The sequence below is a fragment of the Gekko japonicus genome, unplaced genomic scaffold (genome assembly GCF_001447785.1).
Source record: "Gekko japonicus isolate JY-2015 unplaced genomic scaffold, Gekko_japonicus_V1.1 scaffold2629, whole genome shotgun sequence".
Lineage (NCBI taxonomy): Eukaryota > Metazoa > Chordata > Lepidosauria > Squamata > Gekkonidae > Gekko > Gekko japonicus.
In genome coordinates this window covers 42,901-58,756 of record NW_015161483.1, presented here as the reverse complement: position 1 = coordinate 58,756, position 15,856 = coordinate 42,901, and the positions used below count along the sequence as shown (strand labels likewise).

Genomic DNA, 15,856 nt, shown 5'->3' with positions numbered 1-15,856 from the left:
GCACCTTCCCTATGAGGAAAGGCTAATGAGTCTGGGACTTTCAGTTTAGACAAGATATGACTAAGGGGGGGGGGGACATGCTAGACATTTATAAAATGATGCATGAGAACTTTTTCTTCCTCTCCCGAAGCACTAGAACTCAGGGGCATGCTGATGGGCAATAGATTCAGGATGAACAAAATGAAACGCTTCTTTACTGAATGAGTGATTAAAGTGTGGAATTCGCCACCAGAGGCTGTAGTGATGGCTACAGAAATAGATGGCTTTAAAAGATTCAAGGGGGACACGTCCATCAGTGAATATCGGCTATGGTGACCAAAGGGAACCTCCAAATTCAGAGGCAGTCAGCCTCTGAATCCCAGAGCCTTGAGGCAACATCAGGGGAAGGTCTTGGCCTCTGTACCCTGTTCGTTGGCCCTCCAGTTGCCATCAGGAGGTCCACCAGCAGGGCCAGAACTCCAGAAGCCCTCCCACTGTTGCCCCCCAAGCACCAAGAAGACAGAGCATGACTGTCCCAGGCAGAGTGTTCCATCTAGCCCTTGTGGCTAATAGCCACTCAGGGACCTCTGCTCCATCTGTTTATCCAGTCCCCTCTTGTAGCTGCCACCACTTCCTGCAGCAGGTAATTCTGCATGTTAATTACTCTTTGGGTAAAGAAGTACTTCCTTTTATCTGTTCTAAACCTACTGCTCATTAATTTCATGGAGTGCCCACAAGTTCTTGTATTGTGAGAAAGGGAGAAAAGTGCTTCTTTCTCTGCCTTCTCTCCTGCATAATTTTGGGTGGGCTTGCAATTAGACAGACAGACAAACAGACAGACAGACCATCTTAGAGACCAACAAGATCCAGGATATAAGCTTTCAAGAGTCAGAGCTCCTTCTGTCAGATAGCCTTGGGGTATCTCAGAGTATAAGCTTTGACTCTCAAACGTCTAGACACCGAAAATCTTGTCGGTATCTAAGGCACTACTGGACTCAAATCTAGAGGATCTACTGCAGACCAACATGGTCCCTTTCTGAAACTATCTTTTTTCGAGCCGTCATCTTTTCCATATCTTTATCAATCATGCCAGATGCTCTCATACATGGACAATTGGATCACAGTCAAGTTGTAGTAGCAGTTTTGTGGTCTGGGATGGGCCATGGAATCCATGATGCACTACACCAGAAGTCAAAAGTTCAAAATAAAATCTGACCAACATAGCTACCCTCTGAAACTACACACACACACACAGAGAGAGAGAGAGAGAGCATTTGACTTGGGGACAGTGTTCCCTCTAAGCTGAGTTAGTGTGAGCAAGCTCACAGTTTTTTAGCCTCCAGCTCACAGATTTTTGTCTTAGCTCAGGAAGGATGGCTCCAGAGCAAACTAATTTATGCAGGAGCCAAACTGCTCGCTCACAGCTTTAATGCCAGTAACTCACAAAGTAGAATTTTTGCTCACAAGACTCCAAAGCTTAGAGGGAACAGGATTGTAATTATATCGATGTCATGGTAGTTATTCTCCTAAAATGTTTGGCATTACGTGCTTAAAAATCTAAGGCTGCAATCCTGAACACACTGACTTGGAAGGAAGCCCCCATGAAATCAACAGACCTTCTGATTAAACATCTTTATGACTGGGGATTAAGAAGGGCTGCATGGTGCAATGGTTAGCACATCAGAACAGTACCGGGCTGAAACCCCTACTCAGCCACAAAGCTTGCAGGGTTCCCTTGGGCCAGTCACTCGCTTTCAGACCAACAAGCCACTTTGAGCTCTACAGAGGAAGGGTGGGACAAAACCGTGATAGACAGAAATGAATAAGTACACACTGACCCCAAAATGACCAGAGATAGAGTACAAATTATTCCAGGATTTCCCTCCCTTTGTAAACCATGACTGATGGCTCAGGTTAAACAGCCTCTCATCAGCCTTACAAAGAAATCCTGTTTAAACATGATTAGGTTTCCTTAAACCTTGGTCAAGTGTTGGCGGTGGAATCCCAAACCACAGTTAAGGATCAGACAAAAATCATGGTTTAAACTCAATCTGAAAACCATGGGAAAGCCATGTTGAAGAGTCGTTTCCCCACTAGAGGAAAGCCCCCTCTAGAGGCAAAGTTAAGCACTGCAAGTTAAACCATAGTTGGCGCTGCCTGTTTAGAATCTCAACCAAGGTTACAGCAGCATACCATGGTTAGTGCTAACCACAATTAAGCCATACTAGCCTTCTTTGGTATCCTCGATCCTAAAAAACAAATACAAGCTCTCTCGGGCATTCCAGTTCCTCGGACAGCGGCTTTTATCTGGGCTAGTTTGGCAAAAATGGAAAAAGCACCCCAGTTCAAAGACGAACAACCTACCTGACTGTACAGCTGTTGAATGTATACACAGGCAGCTGATAATAATCTCCAATACCCAATGATAGCAACATCACGAACATATACGAGTACTTCCACGTTCCACAGTAGAGTATATCTATGAGATTCGAGTTGTGTATATGAAGAAGCAAGCATTATATATTAATTGCTTACAAGGCAGCTGTTTCTATTGCCCATGTCACTACGTTTTACTAAGCAATAATAATATATTCAACATGCCAACCTCAAAGATGAAAAGAAACACAAGCCTGCTCTGCAATCCCTCCAGGAGACCTACAAAGCTTGTCTAATAAAATGCAATGGTTGATATTATATATATATACTTTTTACTCTACATGATGATAATCCAGCACTGAAATGTCTGGCCAGCTATACTGCTCCGAGTCTGAACTTAATTCCCTAGGAGCAGATTTTTTTATTTTTAAAAGAGAGAGCTGAAATCAATTTAAAATGCATCATTCAGATCTGCAAAATATTCAAAATCCAATCCTGGCAAAAGATTTCTCTCTTCAGCAATGTCAGGGGTACTTTTGTGGGATGGGGGTGGGTGGGTCTAATGTACTTCCGTGCCACGGTGGCCATTTTGGTGAAAGGACTTGCCATTTTGATCCCTTCATTTTCTTTGTCTGGAAATCTGGAATTTGGCTTTGGCAATCTGCTGGTCGTGAATGATCACGACGCTTGGATTCAGTCCTCTTAACAGTGTTGCAGCTAAAGGGCTCAATTGTATTCGTGGGTCCCAAGGTATCTTTGGAAGACACTGGACCCCATAACTTTGCTGATCCTAAACGGGTCTGGGTCTGATCAGTGCCTGAATGAAATGCCTCCTGGGAACCCGAGATAAGCTGCCTTGAGTTCCCTGTTGGAAGAAAGGCAGGATATAAAAGTAATAAATAATAATAATAAATAATTATGTACAAGCCTAATAAATGCTAAAACCCTTGGGGGGGAAAACAGGTGATGTTAACACTTGGACAGGAGCGTATCTTATATACATGATCATTAGGTAGCTGGTAGTCCATTGAAAAATGTGTGTGTTGTCCTCCAAAGACAACGGGTTGGATCCAGACCATATTTTCCAATAGAAAAGAGCAAGAGTCCAGCAACACCTTGAAGACTAACAAAATTTGTGGCAGGGTATGAGCTTCTGTGAGTCACGGCTCACTTATCTGAAGAAGTGAGCAGTGACTCACAAAAGCTCATTTGTTGTTGTTCAGTCGCACAGTCGAGTCCGACTCTTCGCGACCCCATGGACCAGATCACGCCAGGCCCTCCTGTCTTCCACTGTCCTCTGAAGTTGGCTCAATTTCATGTTCGTTGCATCTATGACACTGTCTAACCATCTCAACCTTTGCCGTCCCCATCTTCTTTGACCTTCAATCTTTCCCAGCATCAAGGTCTTCTCCAGCGAGTGCTCCCTTCTCATTGGGTGGCCAAAGTATTTGAGCTTCAGTTTCATTATCTGGCCTTCCAGGGAACAGTCAGGGTTGATTTCTTTTAGGATTGACTGATTTGTTCTTCTTGCAGTCCACAAATGTTAGTCTTTAAGGTGCTGCTGGACTCTTGTTCTTTTCTACTGCTACAGACAAACATGGCCACCCATCTTGATCTATATTTTCCAGTGGCAGATTCGAAATTCCCTGCCTCCCCCTCCCCCTGCAACCCACGGATTTCCCTGAAACGCCTCTCCGGGTGGATAGGGGACCCTGAAGAAAGACACAAGGGGGGCCAGCAGCAGTAAGGGGGGAATCTGTGGAAATTCCCAGTTGAGTCTAGATCCAACCCCATGGCTGCAATCTTCAGGGCACTTTCCTGGAAGAAAGCCCCATTGCATAATATGAGACTCGCTTTCAGGTAAACCCACTTAGGATGGCTCCTCATGTCATGTGTAATAACACTACGCACCATGTGCTTGGCACACTATCCCAAATGTCACTGTTTGGGAGTTTGTGGTCACGCCTGTTGAAACCAGAACTCGATGCATGCTAGCCAATGTACACAACCAGCTAGCTAGGAAATAAAACGTGCCAGATTGTCCCATGGCTACTAATGAATGATGGTTGCCCTAGATATAACTGTTTATAATGTTCAGTCCACTAAGCAACGGTAGAGCGCCATGCTCTCACGCAATCGCTGCTTAATAAAGAGGCATGTTCCATAGAAGCAAGACGACTGTTGCTTCTTAATGGGTTTTTCATAGGGGTTTGCCCTCATCGTTACAAAAATGTTTCCGGAATCCTATAGCCAACTCCTGTTGCAGGTGCTCCAAATGTTAGTTATCTTAATGAAGAGTTTTCATGTTGTAGGAGAGCAACTCCCTCTTCCCTCTGCTACACAGAGGCCCCCTTACATGACATGGGCATTGCCACAGGGGCGCCGAATCACAAGGCCACCCGAGCATGAATGGACAGAACAGGAATCCATAAGATAGGCGGTCACCATGGGAGAGCCCACGACACACAAGGTACTCTCTTTGTACCGGAAAGGAGCCTGCAGGCTGTCTGAATGAAACGGGTGTCTGTCTTCAAATATGTTGAGAAGAAACATAAATGTGCAAGGCTAAATACAGCAGGATGCTTTAAAAATAGGCTGATTGTTGATGGCAGTTGCAACCCATGCAGAAAATCTCTACTGAAGTAACAGTATCCAGTACCCAGTACCCAGTTCACACATGCATAGTCCATCGCTCATCCTTTGCCACATCCAGAGATAACTGGCACATACGAATGAGTCTGTACAAATGAATCCCCCCCCCAAAAAAACCCCGAATTTTGATATCACCTGTTGTCAACTCAAATATAATACACAATGCTTTTCAGTGGAGAGAGTTTGTACATTTGGCCAAGAGCACATCTGTCAAGGGTTGACTATGCAAAAGATGAGAGGTCATGATGTTGTGCATGCATGTGTGAACGAGCCACATGGGTTACATCAATGGCGTTGCGTCTACAGACAATAAATATCTCCTTCATCGGATGCTCAGTCCCACTTTCCTAAAGCCCACTTTGCAGACATTCCAATACAGCTTCCATACTTGAACTTCCACTAGAGCTACCAAATAAGAAAGCCCAGACCGGCTCATCCACCTGTTAGATCATGCCACTTTTTTCATCCTGAAAAGAAGTTCGTGATGAGGACCGTCCTAGCAAAAACTCCTTCTCGTGAATCAGGCTGTCCAGCAGGTCTTCCTGTCGGTAATTGTGATAAACCTTCAGGAAGGCCAAAATGGTAATTCCGAGCCAACTCAGCCAGGCTGCCCAGAGGCCAAACTAGAGAGAAAGAGACAAGAAGAGGAGATGAAATAATGACTAACCTTTGCAAAATCAGCTGATGAACCACAAGCACGATTTGCAATTCCATTTATATGGCAAAACTTTTCATAGAATCATAGAGTTGGAAGGGGCCATACAGAGCATCTAGTCCAACCCCCTGCCCAATGCAGGACCAGTCTAAATATTCGTCCAGCCTCTTCTTGAAAGCTGTCAGTGAAGGGGAGCTCACCAACTCCCTAGGCAGCTGATGCCACCTTTGAACCATTCTGACTGTGAAAAAGTATTTCCTAATATCCGGCCGATACGTTTCTGCATGTAATTTAAACCCATTGCTTTGGGTCCTGTCCTCTGCTGCCAACTGGAACAGCTCCTTGCCCTCCTCCAAATGACAGCCTTTTAAATATTTAAAGAGAGCAATCATGTCCCCCCTCAACCTCCTCTTCTCCAAACGAAACATTCCCAAGGCCCTTAGCCTTTTCTCGTAGGGCTCAGTCTCCAGACCCCGATCATCCTCGTCGCTCTCTTCTGCACCCTCTCGATTTTGTCCACATCCTCATGACTCAACAACAATCCCCACCTTAACATGTTTCAACCTGGTCTTTTGTGTCTCAGACCATTGTCAGTTTGATTTCAAGGTATTCCAGCTTGGACTGCAGATTCCATGAGTGGGAATCCTTATAGAAGTGTTAAGTCTGTGCCCAACCCGATGTATGGATCCACCAGTCACCTCCATTTCAGATCCAAAAGGCAATGCTATTCACCTGAGTCAATGCACACATGCAATTGTAACCATCAGATACTGAATACGCAAATGACTATTAATGAGGGACACATGCATGTGCGAACAGACCTTAAGTGACGGTGGGGGCAGAGGATACCACTTTGTGCTGAGAGAAACATAGAGCTGGAAGGGATCTCCAAGCTCAGCTAGTCCAACCACCTGCACAATGCAGGAAATTCACAACTACCCCCCCCTTCCCAGTGGCCCCCACTCTATGCTTAGAGGAAGGCAAAAATCCCCCAGGATCCCTGGGCCAATATGACTTGGAGGAAAATTCCTTCCTCACCCCAAAGTGGCATGTAAGGAAGGGCCAGGATAACTAAGCACTGGTGCATCCCTTCCTGCCCTCCCTCTCACGATCTGCCTAAATTCATAGTGAGTCACAGAATCAGCATTGCTGTCAGAGGGCCATTTAGCCTCTGCTTAAAAAAACGCCAAAGGAGGGGTGCCCACCGCCTCCCGATGAAGCCGGCTGCACTGAGGAACTGCTCTAATGCTGCAGAACACCCAGATCCTTTCCTAGGAACAGAGAGACTGATTTCCCACAAGCCACAGCTCCGCCCTCGCTCTTCCCTTTCCCCGATTGTATGCGTCAATTTCCCACTACTTGCTGCGTGGCCGCATTTTGACCCGCAGCTTCGCCCGATTTTCCCCACGTCTTCTCGATCCTGTTTTCTGAGGATCGAAAAGATGCGGAGGAAATGGGGTGAAGCTGTGGGTCAAAATGCGTCCACGCAGCTAGTAGTGGGAAACTGACAAATACAATCGGGGGAAGGAAAGAGCAAGGGCAGCACAGCTGCTTGTGGGAAACAGAGGGTGATTTCCCACAAGCACTACTCCGCGCTCACTCTTCTCTTTGGCCCAATGGTACGTGTCAATTTCACACAAGCTGGAGGATTGAATAGACGTGGGAAAATCGCACGAAGCTGTGGGGCAAAATGCAGCCATGCAGCAGCTTGTGTGAAATTGACACGTACCATCGGGGCAAAAGGGAGGAGTGAGCGCGGAGCAGCGCTTGTGGGAAATCACCCAGAGACTGTGCAGGATACCATTCAACTTACCTGTGTGATGGCAAACTGGTCGTAGAATGATGAGTTTTCCAAATTCAGCTCAAGATCTATATCCTGTAACTCTTCACAGCTTGGAGGAGAAGACACATCGGGCGAAAGGGGGAAGAAAAGAAAATCATTTCAGCCGTTCCAAATGACCTTTTCAAATTTCACCTGAATCAAACCTCTATCGAGCTTCATTTTCTAGCATCAAAAGCCCACCACTGCATATAACAGCTGGGTGATAACGTCTTCATTATACAACAATCATCCCGCACCTTCAGAGAAACAGACGGACTTCCACGTTATAGCCATCCTTGCAGCCTGTCGCCGAAGCAATCAAAGCTGGCTTCCGTTTTATCTCACACAGAAATAATGGAACTAGGGCTGAAATGTTAATGTGCTTCTGTGTATTTTTGCTAACTGTTGCAGTTCCAGCCAATTTCCTTCAGATTGAGAACAAAAGAGACGCAGTATGAATTTTTCAGGCATAGCCACACCGCAGGTATACTCTGTTCTTCAGATTAGATCCTGCGTGGATTTGTTCCACTAATGGTCAAAAGGTGTCTTCCCCTGACGCGAGCGTCTCTTCCGAGTGGGAGAACCTCTTCTATCAGGGTCAGCACTTTGTGCCAAAGGAAGGTGCAGCCCTTAGCAGAATAAATCCTTAAGATCCACCATTCAGAAGAGCCTTTTGCACCAGGGGAAGGAAAGTTGGGTCAGGGGAAAGCTAGCGGGAAAAACCAAAGGATCCAACCCTAAGTTTGCCGGGGCCTTTCCATGCTCTCACTAAAACTCTGACACATGTTCTTTATAAGTCATTGCATAATACTTGTGGAATGTTTAAATAATTTTTCAGTAAACGTCATGTCAGTGTGTACTAAACTACAGGACTCAGAGCCCAGCAGCACCTTAAAGACTCACAAAATTTGTGGCAGGGGAGGAGCTTTCGTGAGTCCCTGCTCACTTCCAAGATGGGTAGCAGCAGAAAAGAGCAAGAGTCCAGGAGCACATTAAAGACTCACAAAATTTGTGGCAGGGGATGAGCTTTTGTGAGTCACTCTCATGAAAGCTCATAGCCTGCCACAAATTTTGGTAGTCAGTCAATCAGTCAGTTAGCCTTTATTGGCATAAAACAATACTTAAAAGAGGATTACTATAAAAGAGAAATATACATATAGAACCAACCATTTTACAGACTACATAATATTGCATAATGTTGCATAAAACAATTTGTTACGAACTATTACTCATTTTGGAGCTGCGGTGGCTCAACTGGTTAAGACGCTGAACTGCAGGCTGTGGAAGGTCGGTAGTTCAGCAGTTCGAGACCCGGGTGCCGCATGACGGAGTGAGCTCCCATCTCTAGTTCCAGCTCCTGCCAACCTAGCAGTTCGAAAGCAAGAAATTGCAAGTAGATAAATAGGGACCACTTCGGTGGGAAGGTAACAGCGTTCCGTGCACCTTGGTGTTCAGTCATGCCAGCCACATGACCACGGAAACGTCTTCGGACAGTGCTGGCTCTTTGGCTTTGAAACGGAGATGAGCACCGCAACCCTAGAGTCGGATTCGACTGGCTTTCGAGCAAGAGAACCTTTAAATTACTCATTTTGGTAGTTTTTCCTGTCGTAGCTTTATAGCTGATTGTAAAAACATGGCTACCTTCACGGATATTTCAGGAGCGGAGTCATTCAGAAGACGGTGCACTTTTAAAGCATCAGGAAGGTCCGTCATGTTGGCTAAGATAGGGTTTAAATATCTAAAACGTATAACTGGATTGTTGCTGGTATCTGGAAAAGTGACCTGTGACTCACGTAACCTCATCCCCTGCCCACAAATGTTGTCAGACTTTAAGGTGCTCCTGGACTCTTGCTCTTATCTCCTGCTACCCATCTTGGAAGTGAGCAGTGACTCACGAAAGCTCATCCACTGCCATAATTTTTGTTAAGTCTTTAAGGTGCTACTGGAATCTTGCTCTTTTCTACTGCTACAGACAGACGAACATGGCTACCCATCTTGATCTCTCTACTGGATTAAACGGGACAGAGTTGCTCAGCCTGGCCACTTTAGGGTCAGGAAGGGATTTTCCTCTGGGCATAAAGCAGTAGTCACAGAGGGAGGAGAGGACGGTAGTTGTGAATTTCCTGAGTTGTGCAGGGGGGTGGACTAGATTACTGTTGAGGTCCCTTCCAACTCTGTGTTTCTATGCTGTTCACCTTCCCCTGTTTGTTGAACGCTGGGTAATAAGAGGCAATAATAAGAAGGCAATAATAAGAAGGTCTTAATGCCCTTGCTGGTGGGCTTCTTAGGGACATATTTCTGACCACAGATGGAAATAAAAGGCTGAGCTGGATGGATCATCTGATCCAGCAGAGCTCTTCTTCTGCTCTTAAGTCTCAGATAAGATGCTTGCTTGTTTGCAGGGCAAAGGAGCACGGAGTTTATGAAAAGGCAGTGTACATATCTGACCAACAGAAATCCTTAAAGGGATCACAGAATCATATTGGGAGTGGGGGTTGGGGTGCTCAGTCCTAATGGCATCACAGTGTCTAATATCCAGCCTAACACAGTTTGAGTCCAGCGGCACCTTTAAGACCAACACAGTTTTATTCAAGGTATAAGCTTCCATGTGCAAGCACACTTCGTATCCAGATGGTGATGTCTGTGCAACCAAAGTCCACCCAGAAATCACAACACAGGTAGTGGTGGTGGCTACAAGCATGGAATTAGATAAGCATATGGAGCAGAGGTCCATCAGTGGCTACTAGCCACAAGGTATAGATAGGGACTCTGGGGCAAGTGATGTTCTGTCTTCTTGGTGCTTGGGGGGGTCAACAGTGGGAGGGCTTCTAATATCCTGGCCCCACTGATGGCACTGGTATTTCTGGCCACTATGTGATACAGAGTGTTGGACTGGATGGGCCTTTGGCCTGATCCAACATTGGCATCTCTTATGTTCTTATGTTCTTAACAGTTATGAATGCATTGTATCTCATAATCCCAGACACAACACTGGCTCGAATCCAATGATGCACAAGCAGAAACCTAAATGGACTTAAGCACAGTTCTGCTTGTATCACATAGTGTTTTGTCCTCGGTATATTATAGGGCACAAGGTCTTGCACAACTGGAAATGCAATAGGTCTGACTTAGCACAAGAAGCCACCGCTGTCTTTTTCTTGCATATCCACCTGTGCGAGAGCTCTAGCGCAAGTGGAAACGTTGCACTGGATCCAGCCAATTCCATTTTGGGCACTCAGACAATGGTGTCCATGATTGGCAAATTCTCCCCATTTTGAGAAGGATTGGGTTGCTAATTGCAAGCCCCACAACTGAATGCTTGCTCCAAAATTATAAGTTCATTTAGGGGCTGTAGCTCACTGGCAGAGCATCTGGTTTGCACGCAGAAGGCCCCAGGTTCAATCCCAGGCATCTCCAGTTAAAGGACCAGGCAGTGGGTGATGTGAAAGACCTCTGTCTGAGACCCTGGAGAGCCACTGCCAGTCAGAGTAGACAATATTGACTTTGATGGACTGAGGGTCTGATTCAGTATAAGGCAGCTTCATGTGTTCATGTGCTCACTTGTATCAAGGATTCCAAATTGGTTCCCAAGATAAACTGAGATCCTGCAAATGCACAAAACGTGTTCTTGCTTTGGTTCTTTTTTTGTCCTAGCTATGGAATCTAATCACAGGTCCTTCCACAAGTCTTTCCACTGTGTTGAGAAGTTTCCCATAACTTAGACAAAAATGCCTGGATTGGACATCTTTTTTCTCACAAAGGGGCATGTGCACACAGTACTCTGGAGCCTCCAAAATAATTTTCTGGGCTTTCATTCTGAACTTTAAATAGTGTCCAAGACTAGGACAAAAGGGCCCCACTGGTGGACCTCCTGATGGCACTGGTATTTCTGGCCACTGTGTGATACAGAGTGTTGGACTGGATGGGCCTTTGGCCTGATCCAACATTGGCATCTCTTATGTTCTTATGTTCTTAAAAGAAAATTAAGCTTACATCATACATTGCACATGTGCAGAATCTCCGTTTGGAGTAGGAACCAACATGGAACATCTCAGGGATCGTGGCTGGGAAGGGCTGTGGCTTAGTGGTACAGCATCTGCTTGGCATGCAGAAGGTCCCCAGTTCAATCCCTGGCATCTCCAGTAAAAAGGATGAAGCAGGAGGTGATGCGAAAGACCTCTGCCTGAGACCCTGGAGAGCTGCTGCCAGTCTGAGTAGACAATACAGACCTTGATGGACCGAGGGTCTGGTTCAGTATGAGGCAGTTTCATGTGTGCATGTGAGCTGAGTCTAATTCATATTCTGCACAAATTCGTTTCATCAACATTTCAGAGAACCAGTATGTGTGGGCTGTAGTAGTCACAGTGTTTGACTAGGCCTGGAGGGGATCCAGCTTCCAATCCCCACTCAGCCCTGAAGCTCATTGGGTGACCTTGGGACAGTCTGTCTCTCTAACCTTTAGTTGAGGCAGCGGGCATCCATTTGATCTGGCCTCCCCTCCAGTGACCGCAGTTCCTAGAAGCCAGATGGGGCCACGATATTATCCATTGAGGCACGCCACTGTTTTAGTCTGTGGTGATCTTAGTGATTTTAAAGGGGTTGTTATAATGCATTTTGGAGCTGCGGTGGCTCAAGTGGTTAAGACGCTGAACTGCAGGCTGTGGAAGGTCAGTAGTTCAGCAGTCCGAGACCCGAGTGTGCCGCATGATGGAGGGAGCTCCCGTCTCTAGTTCCAGCTCCTGCCAGCCTAGCAGTTCGAAAGCAAAAAAAAAAATGCAAGTAGATAAATAGGTACCGCTTCGGTGGGAAGGTAACAGCGTTCCGTGCACCTTGGTGTTTAGTCATGCCGGCCACATGACCACGGAAATGTCTTCGGACAGCGCTGGCTCTTCGGCTTTGAAACGGAGATGAGCACCGCAACCCTAGAGTCGGACTCGACTGGCTTTCGAGCAAGGGAACCTTTACCTTTACTATAATGCGTTTTATCTGTAAAGCTACATTTATTGCAGATCTTCATTGTAAATTATGAATTGTTTTATTTCCAATCTACATTTATTGCAGATCTTAATTGTAAATTATGAATTGTTTTATTTCCAAATCTGCACGATTGTAGACCTACATGTTGGTAGCTGTCCTGAGCCTACAATGTGGGGAGGGTGGGATACAAGTCTAACAAAATGAATGAATGAATGAATGAATGAATGAATGAATGAATGAATCCTTCCTCAGAGGGCTCCAGTGAGAATCAAAAGGGAGGGGGGCCTTCTTGAGCTGCTTGGAGAGAAGGCGATAATAAAATAAATAATGGTACAGCAACACAGCAAAAGCACCACCTTAAGGGTAGAAAGGCAGGCTACAGCCAGTCTGAGTAGACAATGCGGACTTTGATGGACCAAGGGTCTGATTCAAAGAAGGCAGCTTCACATGCAACTAAATGGAAACAAATCCATGTGTATTGTACAAAACAGAAAAGGACCAAAAGATTAAGTAGGTATTTCTTAAGCACTTCCTTCTGGATTATACCTCCACCCACTAGAAGACCCCACAGTCATATTGACTTGGGAATTGTCCCAACCGTATGTTTCACCCCAGCATGAAACGAAACCAAGAAGTCTCTATTTACCTTTTAGAATCATCAGAGTAGACTTCAGAAGAAGATAGCGTTTGGGTGTTTTTGTTTCAGACGTTCCAGAGCAAAGGGTCGGTAAGACAGATTCTGCCTACCTTTTTTATTCCTTTTTTTGTTTTACAGACAACTTGGATTTTTTACTTGGTGCTGTGAAAAAATTCCAGGGGTTTTGAGGTTTCAGAACGCCTCTTCTCTCTCTGTCTGTCTCTCTTTCTGTCCCTCTTTTTCTTGCCTTTCCAGTGCTGTCGGCCATCTTGGATGCTTATCCGAATATTCGATTCATCAGAGGTTTTTTTTTCAGGAAAAAAAACCTGAGAGATTCTATAACCGAATATTCGAATAATCGCTGCAGCCCTAAACAGAACATTCACTATGGTATTTTACAACATATGACAATGTGAAACATAGAAATTGATGCTTTAGCAGTGCAGTTAACTTCCATCATGTGACATAACATCTTCTACAATGCATTTTATTATATTTCTGATTTAGGGCACTGTATAATACTAGTAAGTTCGGTTTGCATTCTGGAACTGCAGGTTCATATCGCTATGGGGAATTCCACCTCACCCCTTTAAGATCTATATTAATAGGACTGCCTTTTCTTGCAACTTGGGGGACACTTGATGGTAATGTTGCAAACCAGATGGTGGCTGCAGATTAAAAACTAAGAGCCACTGTCAAAAAAACAGAGAAATAACACTTCATTTTCTGATCATCCATGGACAGATGTACAAAGATGCAGTGATCAGGATGGGGTACTTCTTCTATAGTCCCTGACTCAAATAGCTCAAGCTAGCCCGATCTCATCATATCTTGGAAGCTAAGCATGGTCAGCCCTAGCTGGTATTGGGATGGGGGATGGGAGACGTAAAGAAATACCAGGGTCATGAAACAGAGGCAGGCCATGGCAAACCACCTCTGAACGTCTCTTGCCTTGAAAACCCTATCGGGTCACCGTAAGTCAGATGTGACTTGACTCCACTTTCCACCATCTCTTCTGTATGCCCCCAACTTCCTGGGTAGCACAAAAGTACCTTAATGTTTTGAGGTACACACTAACACCCCTGTTTTGTGGGAGATCTGTACAAAGGTCTGACTTCCAGATTACTGAAGTATTCATGCTGACTTGGACTAGGTAGGTAATATATTCCAGCATTCTAAGTCGGGCAAATACTCTCTTTTGCTACATGTGCCAGCAACTTGCAAGTTTGAGCCAGAGGCCCAAATGCCTTGAACAGCAGGGCTTTGCAGTTGTTCCAGTAATGCGTACACTGAGCCCATCAACCCTGCACAATGGGAACATGGGCAACTTCTAATTCTCCCAATACATAACGTGGCCATGCATAAACAGGGACAATGTGCGTATTTACCTTGTATGCACAGCCACAGTATACAGAAATGACAACTGGATTTCTCAGGGTTTGCATTCATGGTTACTGAGGTTCTACATGCACAGCCAATACATGTGTTGCCCCTGTTCACACAATACAGAGACTATGCACATCAAGAGGACTATGGGTAATTCAGAAACTGTTTTAATTTTTTTATTTACGGTTGTAACCCACCCCGAGCCCACTTATGGGGGCGGGCGGGATAGAAATGGCAGATAATAAAATAAAAATACTGTGTGTTTCTCTTACCCATAGCTGGTGGCTCCTGATATGCATGACTATCTGAAAGGTCTATAATGATTTTGCTACTGTGACACAGTCTACAGCTTTATTGTAGACTGGCAAAGCAAGGCCATATAAGGGAGAAACATTGTCTAAGTCAGTCAGCAACAAAGCAAAAACTCTCACTCGAACTCCCAACCCCTAATTTTCATCCTAATCCCATGATTCCTAATCACCAAAGCTCAACTTTCTGTTATGACCACCAAGTAACCTGTGTGTGTCTCAAGGTCCATGATGTCAGATTCAGATATGGTGCACAGATGATTATAACCTATCATAAATAATTTCATTTTTTTTTTTGAAAAAGAGACTTTAAGGAGTCCTCCCTTTTGAAACTTTTATTTAACAGAGGAGGACTATTATTAATTATAAGGTTGTACAATAGCTTTTGAGATTCTTGGAGATGATATTTGATATTTTTGATATCTCGTATATTGTGAATTGCGATTAAGATGATTAATGATATATGCAGAAATTATTGTAAAAATATTTTTCAAAAAATATAAAATTATTTATGATAGGTTGTAATCATCTGTGCACGGTACTTGTTGTATGTTGGTTTTCCTACTTACCGTGGGTCCTTGTTTGGCTTTGAGATTCAGATATGGGGCAAGCCTAGGGTGGCCAACCTCCAGGTGGGGCCTGGAGGTCTCCCGCTATTACAGCTGACCTCCAGATGACAGAGATCAACTCCCCTGGAGAAAATGGCTACTCCGAGGGTGGACTGTATGGTATTGCACCCTGCTGAGGCCCCTCCCCTCCCCAAACCCCACCCTCCCCAGGCTCCACCCCTCAAAATAATCTCCAGGTAGTTCCCCTCCCAGAGCTGGCAGCCCTAGGCAGGCCTCTTGCATTTGTGGCAACTTCCACTCCTCCCTTATCAGTGCTTCCCTACAGTTCTTTCAAAGCGCTGGACCCTCGACCTGTGCTGAATTTGGGGATTTGGACTGAAGGCAGGGGGATCTCTTCTTGACCTTGCTTAGCCAGTCATACCTTTCCAGGTGATTCCTGGACTGTCCCTCTTCTTGCTTGTTTCCCTGGCAGTGAATTGCTACCTTTCTCCCCCC

The 15,856-nt window shown here is 45.2% G+C and overlaps 1 protein-coding gene across 1 annotated transcript in view; it reads right to left on the bottom strand.

Annotated features, from left to right (window-relative positions):
• Positions 1–5,263: 5,263 nt before the first annotated feature.
• The window catches only part of TMEM179 (transmembrane protein 179), a 14,172-nt gene continuing 3,579 nt past the window's right edge, over positions 5,264–15,856 (bottom strand). Inside the window, exons 2-3 of the mRNA XM_015429157.1 lie at positions 7,476–7,554; positions 5,264–5,630 (exon numbers count right to left, since the gene is read on the bottom strand). Coding sequence (XP_015284643.1) covers positions 5,451–5,630; positions 7,476–7,554 — 259 coding nt within the window. The 3' untranslated portion in view covers positions 5,264–5,450. The remainder of the gene's footprint in view (positions 5,631–7,475; positions 7,555–15,856) is intronic.